The sequence below is a fragment of the Telmatherina bonti genome, assembly GCF_933228915.1.
Source record: "Telmatherina bonti genome assembly, chromosome: 3".
In the NCBI taxonomy this organism is placed as follows: Eukaryota; Metazoa; Chordata; class Actinopteri; order Atheriniformes; family Telmatherinidae; genus Telmatherina; species Telmatherina bonti.
The window spans coordinates 18,197,619-18,220,863 of NC_136621.1; the positions used below are offsets into that span (position 1 = coordinate 18,197,619).

Here is a 23,245-nt window from a genome sequence, read left to right on the forward strand (position 1 = left end):
AACCTTTCAGTCTCACAAACTGTGGTCTGTTTGTGAGGTAGTCATAGATCCAGGTCTTGAGAACTCTGGGATTGACACCATCTGGGCCTGCAGCCTTGTTCTGGTTCAGTTTCTCAAGTTGCTTCATAACCTGATTGCAAGACACAAACAAGGTGGAGGTCTCAGGATGTCCTGATGTGGAGGGAGATGAAGATGTGTTCTGCTCCATGACAGGAGGTGTGACAGGAAAGCAGTGGGCTTTTGGAGGGTGTGTGGTCTGTTGGGCTGGAGGTAGGGGTGGACTGAACCTGTTGAAGAATATGTTCAGCTCATTAGCTCTGTCCAGACCTCCATCAGGCTGGTCCCCCTTTAACTTATAGCTGGTGATCTTCATCATTCCAGACCACACATCCCTCACGTTATTCTGCTGGAGCTTACTTTCTAACTTCTTCCTGTAGTCCTCCTTGCACTTCTTAGTTTGTATTTTAAATTGTGTTTGTGTTGCCCTCAATAACTCCCTGTCTCCATCCCTGAAGGCTTTCTTTTTGATGTTCAGCAGCTTTTTCAGGTCACTGGTGATCCAGGGTTTGTTATTGGGGAAGCACCTCACTGTTCTTGTTGGGACGATGCTGTCCACACATAAGTTTATATAATCTGTCACACACTCAGTCATGGCGTTGATATCGTCACCATGAGGTTCACAGAGGACGTTCCAGTCTGTAGCCTCAAAGCCTCCTCTAACAGGATCTTCAGCTTCAGCAGACCAGATTTTGATAGTCTGTGATGGTTGCTGCTGAACGATGGGCTTGTAGGTGGAGGTGAGAAGAACCAGATTATGGTCGGATCTTCCTAAAGGAGGTAGGGCAGAACAACTGTATCCATTATTCATATTTCCATAAAATAAGTACAAGATCTTATTTTCTCTGGTGGAGCAGCTGACAAACTGTTGGAATGTTGGTAGAGTTGCAGAGGGGGAGATGTTGTTGAAGTCTCTGGAGATCGCCATGAATGAGTTTGGATGCTGTTTGTAGCCGGGCAACGATGGAGCTGATGACGTCACAGGCTGTGTCTGGCGCGGTACCGGGTATTGTATAAACCGCTACCAGAATAATGCAAGTAAACTCTCTGAGTAAATAATATGGACGGAAGCTCACAGCTAACAGTTCGATGTCCCTTGTGCATATCTTTTCCTTGACAGGAACATGTCCAGGATGACACCAACACTGGTTAACCAGCACTGCAATTCCACCACCCTTTAGCTTGTTCTCTACTGCGGTCTGCACGGACCGTTTTAAAGCCTGGTACAGACACATTACAGTCAGGGATGTGTTCATGCAGCCATGTCTTGGTGAAGCACATAATACTGCACTCTCTGTATTCTTAGCATCTCGAGCTCGTCCATTTTGTCAGCTAGCGATCTCACATTACCCATGACGATGGTCGGGAGAAATGGTTTAAATCTCCATTGCTTTCTTCGCTCTCTGACTCCTGGTCTGCATCCTCTTCTCTTTCTTTTCAACTCCATCGGGATTTGATATGTTGTTTCGCTGATGATCCTGATATGGGGGAGGTTAATCAGTTGATCCCGATTGTAAACAAGTCTTTCGCTGCCATGGAGTCTCATCATAACAAGCCTTGAAAGAGCAAAAATATGCAGAAAAATCTTCCTTGAAACACACCCTCCGAAGCAGCATGAAATCTTAAAAAAAAAACAAAAAAACCAAAAACTAATTTGAGGTAATATCTATGTGAGAAGACTTTGTACTTTAAAAACAATCAAGATAGCAAGTCAGAGCTACTACAATGAATGATTTAAAGTATGATGGCCGCTCAGAAATGACAAAGAAGACAGTGACTTTCCTATAGTGTAGTTGGCTTACCACTCCTCAAGAGCAGCAAGTCACCCATGTGCCCAGTCTGTGGCTTCTATTAAATGGATCCAACAGCCAATGAGGTTCTGTACAATGAATGATTAAGTTGAGTCAGGTGTGTTGGATACTTGAAAAACATCAAGGATTGTGGTCCTCGAGGACTGGAGCGGGGCACCCCTGATTTAGTTGGAGTGATTTAGCAAATAAAGCTTCAGAAACAGCAGTATTAATAGAGATACAGCCTATTCTGCAGGATAAATGTGGATGTTATTGGTTGAAAGAATAAAAAAAAAAAAAAAAAAAAAAGATTTGATTGTAAAAGTGTATAATCAAATATTTTTCAGCTGATGTTTGTGCCTGAAACTCTAGGATTCCTCAGGAAAATGCAGCTGGTGCAGTTTTCTAGAGTTTGTTTTTATTTTTTACATCTTGTGCTTTGTATCATCATGAAACATATGAATTCGTTGCTACTCCAGTATGTCATAACAATATCACATCCTCAGAAAGCTTTCCAGTTTCTTGCTGTCACTCTACGCTTGGTGCGATTACCCTCTGATCCAGATTGCACAAATTCCCCATTTCTGTGAGACTGTTCAAAATATTTACATTGTATAAAAACTTTCTATTGTATTCTGTTTGGTGGAAAGTTGTTGTTTCAAGACAGGATAAACTAATTTAGCGATTTAATGTGATTTTTAACTAGGGCTGCACGGTGGCGCAGTGGTTAGCACTGTGGCCTCACAGCAAGAAGGTTGCTGGTTCAATCCTTGGCTGGTTTAGTCAGTGGCCTTTCTGTGTGGAGTTTGCATGTTCTCCCCGTGGGTTCTCTCCAGGTACTCCAGCTTCCTCCCACCATCCAAAGACATGCATGATAGGTTAATTGGTCACTCTAAATTGCCCCTAGTGAGTGTGGTTGTTCATCTCTCTGTGTGTGGCCCTGCGATGGAAAATGAATGAATGAATGTGATTTAACTAGACAATGCTTTGTACTATTTTACAATAGTTTTCTGGCTACAACCACAATAAACAGGGTTACATATGTATTTATTCAGTTCTCATAACAAAAAGTGAGATACATATTCTGTTGTGGTAAAATAATGAACTAGAAAAATTAAGCCCAAACACCATTCAAAGCATCTACAGACACTTGTTCTTCAAGTTATTTAAAACTTGTTCAACATATTTTAATGGGACCACTTCTGCCATTCATCTTATTTTCCACCTGGCACCAGAAAAAATAGACAAACTCAATAACATCTTTCACAGCCAAGGTGTTTGGAAAGAGTACATACTGGGAACAGAGTAATAACACAGGCTTTGTTGAAGAATGTAGCTGTGAAGGCAAATTCAAACAGGCCTTAACCTCTGGCACACTGTTAAGAGGACAAGGTGTACCGTTCCAATGCTAACATGCAGAGGAAAACAGCTTTGAAATGACTGTTGTGCCTCTGTGTTTTCCCATGTCAAATTAAAGACACATATTAAGGGTACTGACATAAGAAAAAATTTCATTTTTATCACTACATATAATCTGTAAATGAATTTACATTTATGTTCACCGTCTTCTTTCTGCTAAAAATGTAAAACTGATAAAAGTTGTCTCTGCTGCTTCAAAAAATAAAGCTTTCATATGTTGCATTGACTGTACAGTAATCAAAACACATTATTGGGCAATATTAAGAGAAAACTGGGATGTGTGTTTAAATGTGTATGTGCTTCCTCCCATCAGAAACCATTCAAATCTACTGACAGCGCTGAGGGCCACATGAACCATATGACTGGGTGTTGGTGAGTTCAATGACTGTTGTAACTCTTTTCAGATGGCACTGCTGTTGGCATGGATTGACAGACACTTTTCTGTCCGTCTATACCAGGACACGTGCTATCAAGCAGTCAAGAGGGTCTACTATTCAACGTATATTTCTTTCAACATTTATTTCTTATTCAGAAAGGAATTTTGCCAACAATATATCTATAATTATGTGACTTTCTTTTGTTTAGTAAATGTTTTCTTTGTAGGCGTACAACATTTTTATTGTCCTGTGACATTGATGGACATTGACTTCCTTTGGTGTATCATCAAATTATCTTAAGAATGTAAAATTCCACTCTTAGGGATCGTGTTGAGTTTTTAAGGAGAAGTGTAGGAAGTTTACAAGTTATACTTCTCATTCCTGTTTTATTATGTGTGATGTGATTTGTTTTTTTCTCTTTCATATTTCAAATATGCTTCAATCAATCAATCAATCATGTATCTTAGACAACCAGGAATGGCAAGATAGTTGGTAATTTACACAACATTAGTCAATGTAATTTCCAGTATCTTGGTGTTTGCCATTCTTTTTGCCAGCAACAGCAAACAGTATTGCAGACTAATGATGAACTGTTATATTTATTCAGTGTTGGACTTTGTTTTATTTATTGTTTTTAACCAAACAGAAACTTTACCAAACTTAAAAAAACTGCTAGAAAACATTGCAACATTACCCAGTCAAATCCAAGGACACTCATTACTTTTTGTGGTTCAACATTGGACACTTAGGTTAACAGAACAAGCCAAATGCATGAACTATAATGATCCTTGTATATTTTTGTCAAACAGAAAAGAACAAGTCATAGAATGCATAATATTTATACATAAAAATAAAAAAACACATTAATACCATTTCAAAAATTGTGTGTGTCAGCTGATCAATAACACTGAGTTCTTCTTCTATAGGTTGATAATTGCAAACCAATTAAAATTTATAACAAAAAGCAAAACAAATTATCTTGATATAATGGCTTTACTCTCTGAGGCCCAGATCTACTGAAGTTTTGTGTGAACTAAATTGTGTGCAAACTCACTGCAAACGCAATAAAATAATACAAACTGATACGCTAACAGTGTGCACTGAGGGTAGCATCTTTCTTTCAAATGTGCAAAATAGCACATCTCCATCCAGTTAGTATGTCTGCCACAATGAATATGCAATATGGGGTGTTCACACGCTGTTTTGTGTGTGTTGGAAGGAGAAAATGTAAAAATACTCATTAAGCATCCACAATGGTCTATTGAACCGGAGAGCAATTTTGTTAATAGAACCTGCCCCTACTTTTCACATGTTTCAAAATTATGTGTATTATGTCACTTTGCACACGTACTTGTGCACATAGCTATGGTTTGTCACAGGATAGAGACATTAAATAAACAAAGCAAGGAGATACAGCGCTTTCACCCTCGTGAATATTTTTATGACTTCGCGGAGTTGAACCACTTCGCATCGGACAGTTTACGCCCCCACATCATCAATTAATTTCTGATAATGGACACCTCTTATCCCTTACTTATACCATGGTCTGGGTGAATACTCGATTCTGATTGGTTGCAGGGTGTCCGTTAAAAAGTGATAATGGACAGTGAGTTAAAAAAAGCTCTGTCAAATAGCCCAATAGTTCTAAATCAGTGCACTGGCTCAAATGGTAGTTGGTAACCGTGGCAACAGAAACGTTAGCAACAAACAGGCAGAAAGAATATCTGGACTGACAATGTCAAACATCACATTAACATGACAAACATCCTCCCCGATTTCCTTCATATTGTGAAGAAATATGCATTTCAGGCAGAAAACAATCATATTTTCACTGGAATCCATTAAGAGGAGGGGGACGGCACTTCCGTTCAACACTCTTTTATCTTACAGACTCGATCACCTGACGGCATGCCATGTGCACACACACACACTCACGTTCATACACACTGAGTTCCCTACAATTACCCCTGACTTCAGTGTGCAGACTGAGGCACATCATCATACCCGATGATGCGCCTCAATGTGGGCACATCCGGTGCTCTCAAACCTTGGAAATTACCTGTTACCTTGGAAATGCCACAACAAAAGACATTAAATAGTTCACTCTGCCCTTTCTTGTGAAAGACATTATTTTAACAGCAAAAACAACATTAGTAATTGATCTTATATTATTTCCTTTGTGAGTGACCATGGTATAAGCCAGATAATGCCCTCCCAGGTTTGCATTATCAGAAATTACTGGACTTCGGCAACCGTAAATGTGGCCTCGCCATATGTTTTGGTACGAACTTTAGGAACAACTAAAAGGCCGGTACCTGAGGACCTCAGGGTCAAACTTTAAAGCAGGTCAGATAACTAAGAAGGCCCAAGACCATTAAGACATTTATAAACCACTAAAAGAACCCTAAAATTAATCCTGAAATGCCAATGCAGCTTGAAAACAGGTGTAATGTGGTCCCGCCCCCTGATCCTCATCAGAACTCATGCCGCCGAGTTCTGCAGTAGTTGTAAACTAGAAATACTCTTTTTGGGAAGACCAGAGAGCAGAGCATTACAGTAGTCTAGTCTACTAGAAATAAAAGCATGCATTAGTACCTCCGTGCTGGCAAGAAAGAGAAATGGGCGGACTCTGGCGATGTTTTTAAGATGATAAAATCTTGTCTTTGTAATTTTTCTGATATGTGGTATAAAATTCAGCTCAGGGTCAAAAATAACACCCAGATTTCTTACACACTGAGAGGATTTAAAACTCTGCAGTTTGCATAAAATGATCTCTCTCTTGTCTTTAGGACCGATGATTAAAACTTTAGTCTTCTCCTGGTTGAGCTGTAGGAAGTTCTCTGCCATCCATGACTTTATATCAAAAATACAGTTTAAAAGTGTGTTAACTGGCTCCAGGTCATTAGGAGACACGGTGATGTAAAGCTGTGTATCATCAGCGTAGCTGTGAAAATCAATGCCGTGTCTCCTGATGACGTCCCCAAGTGGCAACATGTACAGGTTAAAAAGTTATGGGCCTAAAATTGATCCTTGGGGAACCCCACATTTTATTTTATGGGTCTTTGAGGAGCATGTATCCATACTTATAAAAAACTGTCGATCTGTGAGATAGGAGTTAAACCATTTTAAAACAGTACCTGAGAAGCCCACCAGACATCTGAGTCTGTTTAATAAAATCTGGTGGTCTACTGTATCGAAAGCGGCACTGAGATCCAGCAGCACCAGGACAGAAAGTTTGTGTGTATCCAGATTGCCTCTTAGATCATTCACAATCTTTAAAAGGGCAGTCTCAGTACTGTGGTTTGTCCTAAAACCAGACTGACACTTTTTTAAGATATTATTCCTGTTTAAAAACTCATTTAGCTGAATAAAAACAACTTTTTCTATCATTTTACTAAGAAACGGCAAGTTGGATACAGGTCTGTGAGATCCAGATTACTCTTCTTCAGAAGGGGCTTCACCACCGCTGTTTTAAAGGCTGTGGGGAAGACACCCGTCTGAAGAGAGTAATTTATTATAAGTAAAAACTCAGACTCAAAAAAGCCATAAAATGTCTTGAACAGTGATGTGGGGATGGGGTTTAAAAGGCAGGTTGTTGGATTCAGCAGGGAGAAGACTCGACCAAGCATCTTCGTATCAACCAGAACAAAATTCTCTAGCTTCTCCTCGGGTAAAAACAATGCTTCAGATCTGTTAAAACCAACACTGCATTGAGATAAAAGATTGGATCTGATAGCATTGATCTTACTTCTGAAGTGGTCTGCAAAATCCTCACATGATGTTTGTGATGGTTGCATGGAGGACTTATTAAAACCAGTGTTTATTAAAATATCAATGGTTTTAAAAAGGAACTTTGGATTACTTTTGTTGACAGTTATGAGTTTTGAGAAGTGATCAGTTCTTGCCTGTTTTATTGTGTTATTATAGATTCTTAGGTGATAACGCAGGATTTCATAGTGCACCACAAGTTTATTTTTTTCTCCATCTTCTTTCTGCTATCCTGCAGTTTTGTTTCAGCTCTTTTGTTTCTTTAGTACTCCACAGTGGCTTCAATTTGGTTTTTACGGTTTTTAGTGCAAGTGGAGCTGCTGTATCAGTTGCTGTTTTTAATCTATTATGAAACTGATTAACAATTGCATTGCAGGAAGCAGGTAAGATCTCAGAAGGTGTTTGGTTTAAAATGTCAATAAAATTCTCAGACACTTCAGAAGTAATATATCGTTTCCTCACGGTTCTCACTGGGGCCCCCTGCTGGTTAAAACCTAATACAAACGTAAAGCACCGTGAAGCTTTCTTGTAATTGGATGAGATAAGAAGCATAGGAGGAGTCAGTGAGTGCAGGTGGATAAAAGAGTGTCACAAAGCCAGACTGAACTGACAGCAGATATGGGATCAGTAGGGAGGATGACTGGGATCCAGCTGCTGCTGGTGGCCTTGATGGCATTTTCCTCTCTCAATTCTCCAGCTGCTGGAGCTCAGTTGTAAGTAAAATGTTATTCTATGAATCAATGTTTTAGGTTACCACAACTGAATTGTGTTTCCATGTACATAAATGAGCTGTTCTTGCTGATTCTATAAATTTTTGGCGATAATACTTAACGCTGGTTTTGCATAAATATCTGATAATGTTGGATACAGTATATAAATACATTGTTGTATTCTATTTTAAATACATTCATAAACAGCTAAACTTCATGAATAATGTAAAACATAACAGAATAAAACACATACTTCACATAAACTACAGCTCAAATATTTAGGATAATTTTCCTCATTAAATCAAATAGGAAAGTGATTCCAACAAGACGGGTTAGTTCTTAGTAAGTCTCATCACTCCACTTATTAAAAGTACCAGCCAAAAAAAAGTATCACTTCTGTTTAATACTTTGAGTTGCTGAGAAATGCTCAAACCCAGCAATAAAACTAAAATCAGCTTTTTGGAGAGTAGGAAGCCAGTGTGACATACAGTGAGACTTACACTGATATTATTTTATGACACAATTTTGCACCTGTGACAAATATTGAGTGGATGCATTTTGAAGCAGCTGCAGTTTAAATTCTCATAACAGATTTTATTCTAAGTAAAAAAAAGTGAAATACAGAGAATAATTTTGTGTACCTCTAGATGGTTTGCCAAGTCAGTGACTAAAACTTAAAAATAAATGCTGTGAAATAGAATAATAATCTCATAATAAATGTCTTGCATTTTACAAGTCATTAAAGTTGTTCTAGTTTTAGATTTCAATTTAAACGCTGGAAAAAGCAATGCAATGAATAAAAGTCTAAATATAAGAAACATTAACTTAAATGTTCAGCTTCAGGGTTATTAAGTAATAAATGAATTGCGTATTGAGTTTATTTGTGTCATTTACTTTGTGTCAAAGTGCTATGGACTTGCAATTGCCCAGAAGTCTCAGCAGTGTTTATTCTGAGTTTGCTGACTTTTGCATCTTACCAGACTAAGCAAACAGAGAGCAGAAAGACGGTCAAATGTTATGTTGATTTAATACTGGAATAATGAACTTTGGTCAAGCAGATAGTTCATTCAGGAATTCAGAGGTCATGTTTTTCTTTTTACGATTTTGCTCAAATAGCATATCTGATCTTCATGGGCTGATGTTTTCTCAACATTGGCTCAATTCAAGATTGATAAGAAAGTTGTTGAGAAAGTACAAACCAGCCACCCACAGAACAAAATAATGGTTCTCTATTTAACATAGCTTCTGAACGTTGTTTACTAGATAAAGCAAATATTGTCTGTATCTTTTTTTCTTTAGGGAAGTGATGTCTGCCCCCAACCTGATGCAAATAGGAACATCAGTGACCATCTTTTTAGAGATTCAAGATTGTAGTAGTCAAAATACCATAAATGTTCCAGTACATGTGAAGAACCATCCAACCAAAGCCAAAATTCTGGCATCCACATCTGTGGCTCTCACTAAGACGGGCAAATATCAGGGATTTGCTAAAGTAAAGGTAATGAGCTGTCGAACTTGCAAATACATTACTTAAGTTTTCCCACCTACCATGTGTTCTGCCCACCACGTCCACCTCTTTTACTTCTATATATCAAAGCAGCTTCCTGCAACTTCAGGCCTAAAGAATATAAAATTTTTAGATTCAGGCAGGATTTGAAGCAAAAAACACTTATAAGAATGAGACATCCTTGTTCCAAGTCATTGTAAACCAACATCAATAATATGACATACAGCACAATGTTGATGTACAGCCTATATTCCTCCAACAAGCATCCTCTTTGCTTGCTTGTCTGCTCTGAACCTGCATTTTAAGCACTGAAACATACTTTAAAATATTTTGCTTACACTGACTTCCAGGTCACAGGCAGCAGGATGTTAAAGAAAGGAGACAAGGGGGACACTAATTAGACAAATCTGACAAAGAAATCATTTTACAAGTTTTAAACCTGTACAAATGACTCCCACTTTCAAGTTACACTGTTTCTCCATCGCCAGATTCCTGCTGAAGCATTCAGTGAAGACACTGAAACGAAGCAGTATGTTGTCCTTCAAGCAATGTTCCCTGGTCGAACCCTGGAAAAAGTTGTGTTAGTCACCTTCCAGTCTGGCTTCATTTTCATCCAGACAGATAAGACCATTTATACTCCTGGTAGCACCGGTGAGTCTAAGCCTGCATCACACCTGGAAAACAGACTTTTCTCTCTCTTTTTTTTTTATTATTCTGTCTTCATACTGTCTGGGCCATGCAGGTCATAGTTTAAAATACAGCAAAGAAATACAGATGTTACAGAAGCCAAAAGTGGCCATGCTCCACTATGATCCTTTTACTGTCGTCATTTTAAGAAAACAGAATAATTTTCTCATCATCTTGAGATAGAGAGGACAGTTTTTGTTTGATCACAGGATAAGTTATTGTGTTATCTCGATTAAAGTTTGTTTTCTTGAGACAACAAGATGATTAGGTGGGCTCAAAAGTAAGTGGTTCCTGTGTTAAACACGATTTCTTTGATCACAAAAGACCCCATGACAGGTGGGGTGCTGCTGCAGTTGTGATTTATATGTGTAACTGTGAAGGGTTGATGGTAAAACTTAACACTGAGATATTTTGCAATTTCAGCCTTTGCCAGACTTGATAGAATTAAAATTGGATGTATTGATAAGTGATAGATATTCCTCCATCTGTTGTCCAAAAGTATCTGTTAGATAGCAACCTTAAATTGGATTAAGCGAGATATCTATATCTATATATATATATATATATATATATATATATATATATATATATATATATATATATATATATATATATATATATATATATATATATATATATATATATATATATATATACATGTATACATGTATATAAATTAACTGGGAAAAATGTCTTTGGGTCCATTGGTCTTTCCATCCATTCATCCATCCATCCCAAACTGACAATTAATGTTTATGGCATTTTTTTTTATCCTCTAGGTTCATAACATAATATTGGAACAAACTGCACACATTGCAAACGCCTTTTTTCCAGTCCTTTAGGTATTAGGAAACATGCTGCAAATACAACAGTCAAAAGTTTGCAGGAAATACCTAATATAATCCCATTCTTGTCTTTTTATTTCCAAAAACAGTCCGTTACAGAATTTTTGGACTGAGACCCAGCATGGAGCCTGTGGAGAGCAAAGCAGAATCTTCAGTTGTCATTGAAATTTTGGTATTGTACTCATTATTTCATAAATCCACAATTCATTTTATTGTGAAGGTGTTGCTGAAGCAACAGTGCATGTTTGCAAATGACAAACTTTCTTGTTACATTTTTATTTGAATGAAAATGAACAGAAAATAGTTTACCTGGAAGTGTTGATGACATCATGAGTTGTATTCATGGTCTTGAAAAAGTTACCTTTGCACTTTTACATAGCCAACCAAACTGGGGGAAAAATAAAATCCAACACTTATAGCCATGGCTCAACGTACACAGGGATTTTGGGGGAGCTTCATTTTCAGGTATGCATCACCATTATGTGCTTCCATGTGGAGATTAGTGCTTGCTGGTGTGATCAAGAATATTCTGCTAAGCTGAAAAAATAAATGATCTCATATAGGAACAAAAAGTTCTTTTAACAACCAGTAAGTAACAAATTTAGTGGTCCCTCTTTGTGTAGCAAACATGCAACAAACAATCCTAGTTTGAAAATTTTAATGAGATAAATTAGCTATTTAATGAGCTAAACACACAACACTGAACATGAATGCTATTCTTTTCATTTGAGAAATATCAGGGACCTTATGGAAAATAAAATAAAATATAACCTGAAACCAGACATAAGAGGCTCTCATTAGAGGCTCATGAGCATGTTTTAGGGGCACCCATCTACACTCCCCCAGATCTTCTGTAAGGCAGTCCCTATACAGCATATTGTAACATTTTTTTTATTTATTAAAAGAAAGAAAGCAACTCTTGAAATGGACAGCTGCCTAAAACAATAATAATTTCAGTGCAAGAGGTTGATATAACAATCCAAGATTCCTCAGTAATTAAAATCATAGTCATTAAAAGATGATTTAACACTGTTTATTTTTAGGCCCCTGGTGACATTGTAGTGGACAGTCAGACTCTCGCACTGACTTCAGGGATGAAATCTGAAACCCATACACTTCCTGATGTTGTCAGGTGAGGTATTTGAAGTGTTTGGAGCATATATGTAACTGTATCATTACACAAAATCTTTGATATGAGTTCCCTTTGTGCTCATGTGCAGTGTGGGACAATGGAGAGTGGTGGCAAAGTTTCAAAGCAGCCCACAGCAAAGCTTCTTTTCAGAGTTTGAGGTCAAAGAATATGGTAAATCAATTTTAAACTTTAAAACCAGTGTAAGCCTTTTGACATGACTGGACACACCATAAAATATGACTCAATTCCCAGTGCTCCCCAGTTTTGAAGTTACATTGTCAACTCCACCTGGGAAGCCCTTCTTCTATGTGGACAGTGATGAGCTTACCATCTCCATTAAAGCTATGTAAGTGACAAGCTTTTGTTTTTTAACATTTTGAACCAAATTTAATTAATAAATTCATAGTTGATAATAAATGGAACAATTTTATTGGTATAATTTTTTTTTTTTTTAACACAAGTTGACCCTTTTCTTATGGTTTCAGGTATGTGTTTGGTGAAGAGGTGGATGGAACAGCCTATGTTGTATTTGGGGTCATTACAAAAGAAGGCAATAGGGCTGAAAAACGGAGCTTGCCAAAATCGCTTCGGAGAGTCCCTGTGAGTGCTTAAATTATTTATGTAGTCATTCAATTAGTTCTTTTCCACAAACACAAATGGAAAATGACGACAATCCTGGAATTTCTTGTTTTTGTTACTAAGTCTGAAAGTGCAATAGTTCAGCTTAATCTTTTAAAATTGATACAGCTTCAAACTCAGTTGGTTCCAGGAAATACTTGTGTGAAATGGTCATATTCCGAAAATGATAATAAACTTACCAATTTTTGTATTTTATTTTGATAGGTACACAGAGGACATGGACAAGTCACCCTGAGAAAGGAGGACATTATGCACACCTTCCCAAAAATTGATGAACTGGTGGGGAACTCTATATATGTTGCTGTCAGTGTGCTGACAGGGAGTGGTAAGTAACACAGCTGGTGTTCATAGTAGAAAATTAAAAATAAATGAATTAATCAATAGAAAGTTGCTTTTATTAAAATATGGATTATATATGAAATTTGTATTACATATAACAATTGCTTTTTTTCAACCACATCATCTGAGATAATATTACACTGGATTAGATCATAGCACCAGATTCTTTAACTTACTTGGAGCCAGTCACCACATTTCATGACAGATTAAATAATGGTTATATTTCTAAAATTAAAAAAAAAAAAAAATCATTAATTCTTGTAAAATCCAGTCTATGCCAGCTGGCCATGTAGTGTTGTTTCTAGGTTTTCCACTGGATGACATGGCTTTTTGAACTGATTCTCTGTCATTTCCATTTCAAACTTCTTATAAAACTCTATATTCTGCTGTTTTTTCGCTATCAAGGATGGCAGTTACATTTTTGTCTTTATTTGTGAAAAATATTTCCATTTCCTCCTCCAGCCAATCATACAATGCCATGTTTACCTGTAAAAAAAAAAAACTGCTCACATGGCCCCCTGATGTCAAAAAGTGTTCCCAAATAGAATTTCATCTTCTTGTATTTTTTTCTTATTAGTCCCAACCCAACTTTTGGGTGTGGAAAAATGAGTGAAAATGGGAACAAAAGAACCTATTGATGAAAACAGTGAAATAATTAGTTTTGCAAAATAGGCCTACCTTTTTTTTTTTTTTTTTTTTTTTTGTCTTGTCCAGCATTTAGGCAAGCAGAATGATGGTCTGGATGCTGTGTTCTGCTGAGCAAATTTTCTCTGCCAAGGGAAGCTTTATAGATATAATGATCCCCTTGACTTTCTGAATTTTTATTTTATTTCTATGTTTATTTTGTATTGTTGTTTGAATTGTAGAGTTTGTACTGCTGGAGCAGAGAGGACAGACAAAAGACAGAAAGAGAAAGGAGAAGAAACACCTCATAAGAAAAGGGAAAGAGATAAAGGGAGAGAAAAGGGAGAGAAAAAACAACAACTAAAAAATAACCCAAAAACAAAAAGAAAGAAAACAACCTACAGATGTATACATACACACATACAGGCACACACACATACATATACACACACATACACACGCATACATACACATACATATACACACACGTATACACACATAATATATATATATATACACATATATATACATATGTACACATATACAAATACACATACATACATATACACACACACCTCTATGCACACACATACACACACATACATACGTACAAACACTTGCCAGTATTAACACATATACATACACATACAAGCCAACTTTAGATCATAGTAACTAAACTATGAATCTAAAAAGTTAAATATAAATGAGAAACAAACAGAAATGAGAAAACTAGCTGCTGTTAGTGAATAAAACTGCGTGACGACTCGGTGACTGTGTCACATGCAGAACATGCAGAGTGGAACGTGTTCCGGAAAAGGTGATCATGCCAGTGTGACCCCTCCCACACAAAGGCAAGAGGCACGCCAGGAGTACCCCCGAGACCAGGGCCATCGGCAGCCATCCCCAGGCGCCGACCCCAACCGCCCCACCCCGGAGCCAGCCATGCATCGACCCGGGAGGCGGAAGACGGGGGTCCCAGCCAGAGTCCCCCGCAGTCAGGGGAACAGGCCCCAGCAGGCCCAGACCAGCGAAGACCGGCCCCGCCGGGCACCGGCCACCCAGGGCAGACAGAGCGCGGGCCCCACGGCCCCAAGAGCCCAGAAGCAACCCCCCACCCCCGCAGGCAGAGGGCCCAGCCCACACCGACGGAGGGCCGGGATCCCCGGACCGCCACCGAGCGGCAGCCAGGCCGCACCCCAGCGCACCAGCAGCGCTCCCCGAGCACCAAGACCCTCCATGCACCCACGCACACAAACACACACATGTGCACACACACGCGCACACACGCACACACATGTGCACACACACACACACACACACACACACGCACACATGCACCCACCCACCTACCCCCACCCACACCCACACGCATCCACACTTCCTCCTTAAACACACCCTATACACCCATTCTCTTACACACGCTCAAACTAACACTCTCCTACCCCCGTTCTTTATACACACACACCCCCTCACATACACATTCCTGCTCCCTCTATAATCACCCATTCTTCCATACACGCATACCCCACTCTACACACACACATACCTCCCTACACCCCTCTATCCACATTCACACTCCTCATTGTACACCCACCCCATCACTTCCCTGTACCACCAACATAACCCCACATACGCACCCCCACCCATCTGCATACACCCCCCCTTCCTCCTATCCCAGCAGCCATCCACTTTCCTAAATTCTTTCACCCTGATCCCCCCCCCCCCCTCTACCCTAACATTCAGTCACCACTTCATCCATTGGCTCATGCACGCCCTCACCTTTCTTTCCCAACGTGTCCCCTGTGAGATACCCCCGAGGGAGCAGGGGATAGGGGGGCCCCGATCAGGGCCCACAACTACCCCCCACCCCTGTCAATGCCCCCCCACCACTCCACACATGCAGCCGATCCAGCACCACCCAGGGCCAGCAGCAGTCCCACCCCCGCCAGGCCAGCCCAGACCCAGGCCCCCTGAACAGCACCACTCCCCCGCCCAAACTCCTCCGGCACAGCCCCAGAAATAGGGGCGTGGCAGGACCCCATTGTCACCCCCTCCCTCCCAGCTTATGAATGATTGTGAAGTGTGTGTTGTTTGCAGTTAAAATTGGGAAGAAGTAACCACTTCATGTTGGGAGCGGGACCACCAAAGCAGCCCCGCCCACCGCACACTGCATGGCCCGCCCCCCAAAATATGTCCATGTGTTGTCAGTGTGTGTTTTTTGTGTTATGTTGACTAAGTGTAATTAAAACTGGGAGGTGAACCGATGTTGGGTGCAGCGATCGAAACCACCTTGATGGCCTTACTCACCATCCAGATCAACGTGTCCGCCTCCCAACGCCCTGCCTGTATGTGGTGGAAGAAGGGAAGGAGGGGGGTCCGGGGATTTAGGTCCCGAGGGAAGCGCGCCTCCCTCAAGAAGATGAGCCACCTGCGGCACGAGGCACGTCCCCCATTCCCGGGGCCCCCGAAGGCCAGGACAGGCCAAGGGCAGCTGCCCCAACAACCAGGGCCCTCAGCAACCCCAATAAAGGAGCCGCCACCGGCCCCAGAAGGTACCAACGAACCACATGCAAAAGTGGGGGGGGGGGCAAAGAAGAGGAGGGGCGGGAGAAGGAGAGACAGACCAAGGGCCCACCGCCCCCACACCCCTAGGAGACGCCCCCTAAAATAGGCCTATCTAAAGTGAGGAGAACTGTTGAGATGGTATCCAGGTATGTGACTGTGATAAATGTGTGACAAACAGGTGGTGAGATGGTGGAAGCAGAGCTGAGAGGCATCAAGATCGTCACATCCCCCTATACCATCTCTTTTAAGAGGACGTCCAAATTTTTCAAACCAGGAATGTCATTTGATGTCTTGGTAAAGATTAAACATTTATTCATAAATATCTATCTGTCTATGTTGACCTATATCCTGTACATGTTTGTGTGTGTGTGTGTGTGTGTGTGAATATGAGTGTGCGTAATTTAGAGCATATTTAACTAAACAGCAGTTCAAAGACTAAGTTGAATAAGAGACAAAATACAAGAGTAAAAGACATGGACCTTTGTTTCTTTGCTGTCAGGTTGAAGTTTTGAATCCTGACAACTCTCCAGCATCAGGCATTCCTATCGAGGTTGAACCTGGAAAGGTTCAGGGCAAGTCGACAGCCAGTGGACTAGCAAGGATGACCGTTAATACTATGGCAAACTTAAGAAGCCTACAAATTACAGTATGTTTTTTTCTATTTTCTTCTTTTCCACCAATGTAAATGTATGCTTTATTCGCAACTCTATGGGCAGTTGTCCTCGTCAAGGACTTTTTTTTTTTTTTTTACATGCATTTTTTTGGTTTTACCTTGTAAATTGGGCTTGTTTGAACCCAATTAGAAAAAAAAATCAAGGGATCATTTTTTGATTTTATGTACTTTTAGAGTAAAATGATGCCCATATATGTAGACTTGTGGATATAGGAGCTTAAAAAAAAAGTGCTGTCCACGTATGTGGCCGCTAAGCCCCAAGAGACCAGTGATTAGGATGATGTACCTGCATCTGGGGGACCTGGGATGACATCCCTAGGTTGGTAACTGAAGTGAACGACTGTGGCCCCTGAGTTAGGCCCGTAACCCCAAACTGCTCCTTAGGTACTGGAATCTGGCCTGGCAGCCAATGTTTTTATACCTGTCAAGGTCTGGATTTAAAAATAAGGGAAATTCTCAAGCAATTCTTCTCGTATCAGTTTATTCTCTCCTCGTATAATAGTCCGGGAAATTTATGGGAAAATAACTCTGCGGAAAAGAATGGTAAAAAACAGGAGTTTCCTGGCCAAAACAGAATACTTGACAGGTTTTAATGTAACTATTGAATATGGAGAAGGAATTTTTCCCGCTGGAATTCATTCATTTTCCTAACTTCTTAGTCCAATTAATGGTCATGGGGATCTGGAGCCTATCCTAGCAATTATTGGGTGAGAAGCTGGGTACATCCTGGACAGGGCACCAGTCCATCACAGGGCCAACACAGAGATAAATAATTTTTTACACTCACGCCTCGGCAAACACCCCACTGAGGCACAAACCAGCAACCTTCTGGCTGTAAGGCCACAATGATTCCGCAGGGATTCATCAAGAATATTAATTATAAAAAACAAACAAACTTTTAATAAGGATTCTTCTTGTTTGTTTTATAATGAAATGGCTAATTTCTCTGTTTAAAAATGTAGTTATCCACTAAAACTATAAGATAGCTTTCACAAATCTATTTGTTTGTTTGAATTTGTGTATTTTAAACAATATTTTGCTGGTAAGGGTAAATTTTCAAGACAAGTCAAGTGCAATAATGGCTGGACAGGAGAGTGACTTCAAAACAGTCAGGAACTTCTCTTTTAAAAAAAAAAAAAAATCAATTTAGTGTTGGATGTTTTAACTACAGGCAAGGACTAAGCAGCCAGACCTTCCAGAAAGACGACAAGCATCAGCTTACATGGTGGCTAGACCTTACGAAACTGGGAGCCAAAGTTACCTCCACATCAGTAAGTTATGTCCTAAATGTTTATAATCTCAAAAACAACAACAACAACAATAGCAAATAAAAATCACCTAGACATTTGATGATGATTATGTAATATTATAACAGGTGTGGATACAGCTGAGGTGGAAATAGGCCAGTACTTCAAAGTCACATTTTTTCTCAGCAAGCCAGAAAAAAATGACATTACATATCTGGTAAGAGATGCTTTGATGCTGCTTGTATGTTTGATTGGAAACGTGTTACTAAGCATCGTCATAATGAGAAAAATTTTGGGACGATGAATAAATCTGTTTCCGCAGATCTTGAGCAGAGGTCAGCTGGTGCTGTATAAGCGATATGAAAACAATCGTCAAAATCAGATTGCTCAGACAATTCAGTTTACCAAAGATATGCTGCCATCATTCCGCGTTGTGGCCTACTACCACACGAGCACTAATGAACTGGTATCTGACTCTGTTTGGGTCGATGTGAAAGACGTCTGCATGGGAACGGTGAGAGACCCAACACTCATGTGGAGCATTTCATCATGTTAGAGAACAAATTCATACAAACTGAGAAACTGTAGGCATGTGCATCATTTTTAGAAAGAAAATGTTCTTCCTTCCACATTCAGCTGAAACTGGAAGTAGATGGAGCCGCTCCATCTTACGAACCTCGCAAGCTTTTGCAGCTGGTCGTCACAGGAGATCCAGGGGCCACAGTGGGACTCGTGGCAGTTGACAAAGCCGTCTACGTCTTAAACAACAAGCATCGCCTGACACAGAAAAAGGTCATTTCTTTTTCATTTTATTAAGTACTAAATATATTTTCTGAACTTATTACTTCACAGAAAAATTGAGCAAATGTTCTTCTTTCACTATTTCAAGTGAAGATATCCAGCAGCTGTTCTGACGTCATCTATTTAGCTTCTAAATAACTTTGCAAAAGTAGAAAATGTTTCTAATTTACACATCTTTCCCTTGTGTGAATATAAAATAAATGCACCACTCACCTATTTTTTTTAAAGTAAACTAAACTGCAAACGTGTAATTTTCCTTCCTGCCGAAGGAAGGCAGAAAGGCAAAAAGTGCAAAAGATCTGGGAGACAGCAGTACTGTAAATGTCACATATACACCTGCCTTATTAATTTGTTGGTACTAATACAAAATATCTGTCGACATGCCAAACAAGGGAGTGATAAATGAATGGAGTCACTGGGTCTCATTCCCCAATATCCTCTCATGATGAAGACGATGTTGGTGAATGATATTATTTTCTCTAATTTGTTCTTGTACTTGTATTGTGTATTCATCTTTTGTCTTAAATTGATTAACAGCCAACTAATCTCTTGAAAGTTAAAAGTTCAGGCTAACTGACCTGGGCATTTGCAAGTAAAACCTAGAAAAGGCCGATAAACTGACAGACTGTGCACAAACAGATAGACAGCAGTATGATAGATAAGGAAGAAAAACAAGCAGAATGCCAAAAGAATGAATGAAAGCAAAAAAGAAATTAAAAAGTTTTGTCCTGCAAACCGATTGAAAACTATTTTCAAACTGTTGGTATGAGCTGTCCTGTGGGCTGGACATGACTTGTAAATATGTATTTTCCTCAGTCTCCCTTCCAAGTACCTACACATTTGCAAAGCTGAGATTCTTTAACTTGGAGTGATGTATTCCATTAATGTGTACAATCTAACCTGCAGACTTAGTAAAATTTTCCAATTGCAAAACAGTTGGTTCTTAAGTATTTTTTATTCTTCATATTTTTTTTACATGAAAACTGAAGAACTTTAAGGTGTTAAACTTATATAAGTAGCTATAAATAATCACACAGGGACCTTTAAATGATTTTAATTACTCCTGAGTTGGACAGAATTCTGGTGCATGTGGACGTACATCCTTGTTGTGCACAGGCCAAGAAGAAAGGGGGACATTGTAGAATCAATTTTCATCATCATTACCTTCTGTAGACTGTGATATATTTTTCAGGTGGGTCCTTTGATGGTAAAGCAAATGCGTGCATTTGCAATTTACTTCTGGGATTAGTTAAGTATTTTTCAATCCATAAAATCGAATGAAACCTCCAGGTGAGAATGAACATTGGCAAACGGTGTCGTGAAAATGATGACCAGGGAATTCCCCGAATTTCCTAATTAATTTACAAAATATTTTCTGTAATAGAAAAGACACTGTTGCATCTACTAGTCACAGATGACTGGGACATTCATGGAGTAAATTTTTTTCAAAGATGGGGGTGGTATTTCAGTGAAGTGACGGTAGGAGCATTTCTGTGTGTTCACAGATTCATAAATCCCAGAAAAAAACATTTTTCTGAATTCCACAATCTTTGTAAATAATTTATAAGAATGGTTGGTGGAAGTGGCCCATTGATTCTACTGACAAAAATCACACGACTCATAAACCAGTTCACTAATAAATTATTGTGAGTCTCGTTTTTTCCTTTGTGTCATGTTATTCCAATCAGTGAATAATGGCACAATAAACTTGCTCTGACAAGTCATGCTTGATTTAAAGGTACTTACTGGCAAACAGAGGCCACCAGAACCAACCATCATTAATCTGGTGTTTAATGTGGAACTTTCATGTTACTAACTGTTGTTTGATTGTCTTTTTGTATGTGAATGACTTTCTGCTCAGATTTGGGAAACAGTGGAAAAATATGAGCCCGGCTGCACAGCAGGTGGAGGGCAAAACAGCATGAGGGTCTTCTATGATGCTGGGCTGATGTTGCAGACCGGCAACCTCATTGGAACCCCTGACAGAACAGGTGACCATTTTTTAAGTCTGATTTTCTTTCTGTAATTTATGAACAACTAAGTGAATGGCACACAAATAGTGCTTTAAGAAATATATCACTAAAAAGCTTTTCTACAATGTATTATGCAATAACAATTAATTCTCATTAAAGTAAATAAATGATGAATATTAAATCAAATTTAATGTAAAGATAATATGATGTTTAAGGGACAAAACAAATGCCCGTTTGTCAGGTCTCAGTGAAGAGACCTCAACACTATTTCGCACATAAAGTAATCACAACTATAGGTTTTTTTTTTTTTGTTTTTTTTTAATTCTGCTATGTTAATATGACTTATCCTTTATGTTTACAAAACAATGGCATACCATTTAATGTTTCTAAATTCTGTATAATGAATCAGGAAATTTTGCTTTTTCCAGAATATAGGTGTCCTTCAACCAGCAGAAGAAAACGAGCCATCACTATAATGGATGTCAGGACCAGCCTGTGTAAGAATTATAGGTCAAATTACCCATAAACCACACTTATCAAACCTTGTTGAATACAGATACGTTCAAAGTTTAAAGACAGCTACGTATAATTTCAAACAAAGGAAGATTAGGAAAACAACAGTAAACAACAGTAAACAAGCATAACACAACACTGAAAATGTAAATAGGCTCCCATCAAAATGGTTTAGCTAGAATGCAAATAGTAGCAGAGAAAAAGGAAATTCTCTCCACCTTCACTATGTTTTGCAGATGAAGTCCTTTTCCTACATTGTGTGTTATTGTGTAGTATCAGATGTCAAAATGTTTGCTTCTTTAAGTTCTTTAAGAGCTCTTAAGATTTTTTTTAACATTTCCAACTAAAATAATTAATTGATCAAGGTATTAAATTTCAGTTAGCGTTTCAAACAATGCTGAACATTTGTCAGTGCATGACTTCTTGGTAAAACCGATTATAGGGAGTGTGGCCCTGCGGTGGACTGGCGAGCTGTCCAGGGTGTACCCTGCCTTTCGCCCAAAGCCAGCTGGGATAGGCTCCAGCTTCCCCGTGACCCTGGAGTGGATTTAGCGGTTCAGAAAATGAATGAATGAATGAACGATTATAGTGATACAAACATCAGAACTTGCCAAACAACCGTTACTTTTTTTTCTTTTTTTTTTTAAATGAGCAGCGACTTTTTAGAAACTGATAGGAAAGCATGCATGTTTAATGTTTACACATTCAGCTATAAGACCCAGACATCCGCAAATACTTTCAGACTCTGACCAATCACAAGGGAGTACTTCCATATGGCTGCGGGATGCATCTGAAGAGGTACGCATCATGTATCTGCAGGTCTACGGGGGTTGTAGCGTAAACAACCTGATGCAGATGCTGCACAAGTATAAACTGGCCTTTACTTTTCACAGTGAGCTGCAGGTACTGAGCAGCCCCTCCATCCAAAAACGCTCACTGCAGCTTAGGTCCTCATGCAGCAGCAGCTCCCAGCTGCATGCACACCTCCATGACCAGTCTGAAAATTAAACATGTACAGTTACCACTGGATGATCCTGTCCTGGCTCAAAATGTCTGTCATTGTGACATGTTGTCGATGCTGAATTAAAGAATAGTTTAATTATTAATAATAGTTTACTTAAAGTTTGGTTTTGAACAGGGATATTTTCTATTGCTTTTTCTACAGTTTTGAATTGAAATGCAATCAAATGCATATTTCCAGACTTTTCTTCAGCTTGAGTTTATAAATAAAATGTCAGTGACAAATAATTGATTCCGTCGTCCACTAAAATCCAATTAAATTTAAAAAGAAAACATTTTTCCATCACAATTATTGTTATACAGTTAAAATTAGGGGCACTGGTTAGCACTGTGATCTCACAGCAAGACGGTTGCTGGTTCAAGCCTCATCTGGGAGGGAGGCTTGAGGGGTGACCTTCTCTGTGTGTAGTTTGCATGTTCATCCCGTGTATGCACAGGTTTTCTCTGGGTACTCCGGCTTCCTCCCACTGTCCAAAGACATGCATGTTAGTTTAGTTGGTTACTCTAAATTGTCCCAAGAAGTGAACATTAATGGTTATTAGTCTTTCTGCGTTGGCCC

At 39.2% G+C, this 23,245-nt stretch overlaps 1 protein-coding gene across 1 annotated transcript in view; it reads left to right on the forward strand.

Annotated features, from left to right (window-relative positions):
• Window positions 1-8,047: 8,047 nt before the first annotated feature.
• LOC306773049 (complement C3-like) overlaps window positions 8,048-23,245 on the forward strand; it is a gene marked incomplete at both ends in the record, with an annotated part of 45,839 nt that continues 30,641 nt past the window's right edge. Inside the window, 16 exons of the mRNA XM_079262752.1 lie at window positions 8,048-8,124; window positions 9,421-9,619; window positions 10,117-10,279; window positions 11,250-11,332; window positions 12,204-12,292; window positions 12,381-12,463; window positions 12,545-12,638; window positions 12,778-12,892; window positions 13,136-13,256; window positions 16,638-16,753; window positions 16,959-17,031; window positions 18,508-18,596; window positions 18,702-18,893; window positions 19,016-19,171; window positions 21,042-21,171; window positions 22,409-22,558. Of these exons, the coding sequence (XP_079118878.1) occupies window positions 8,048-8,124; window positions 9,421-9,619; window positions 10,117-10,279; window positions 11,250-11,332; window positions 12,204-12,292; window positions 12,381-12,463; window positions 12,545-12,638; window positions 12,778-12,892; window positions 13,136-13,256; window positions 16,638-16,753; window positions 16,959-17,031; window positions 18,508-18,596; window positions 18,702-18,893; window positions 19,016-19,171; window positions 21,042-21,171; window positions 22,409-22,558 (1,930 nt within the window). The remainder of the gene's footprint in view (window positions 8,125-9,420; window positions 9,620-10,116; window positions 10,280-11,249; window positions 11,333-12,203; window positions 12,293-12,380; window positions 12,464-12,544; window positions 12,639-12,777; window positions 12,893-13,135; window positions 13,257-16,637; window positions 16,754-16,958; window positions 17,032-18,507; window positions 18,597-18,701; window positions 18,894-19,015; window positions 19,172-21,041; window positions 21,172-22,408; window positions 22,559-23,245) is intronic.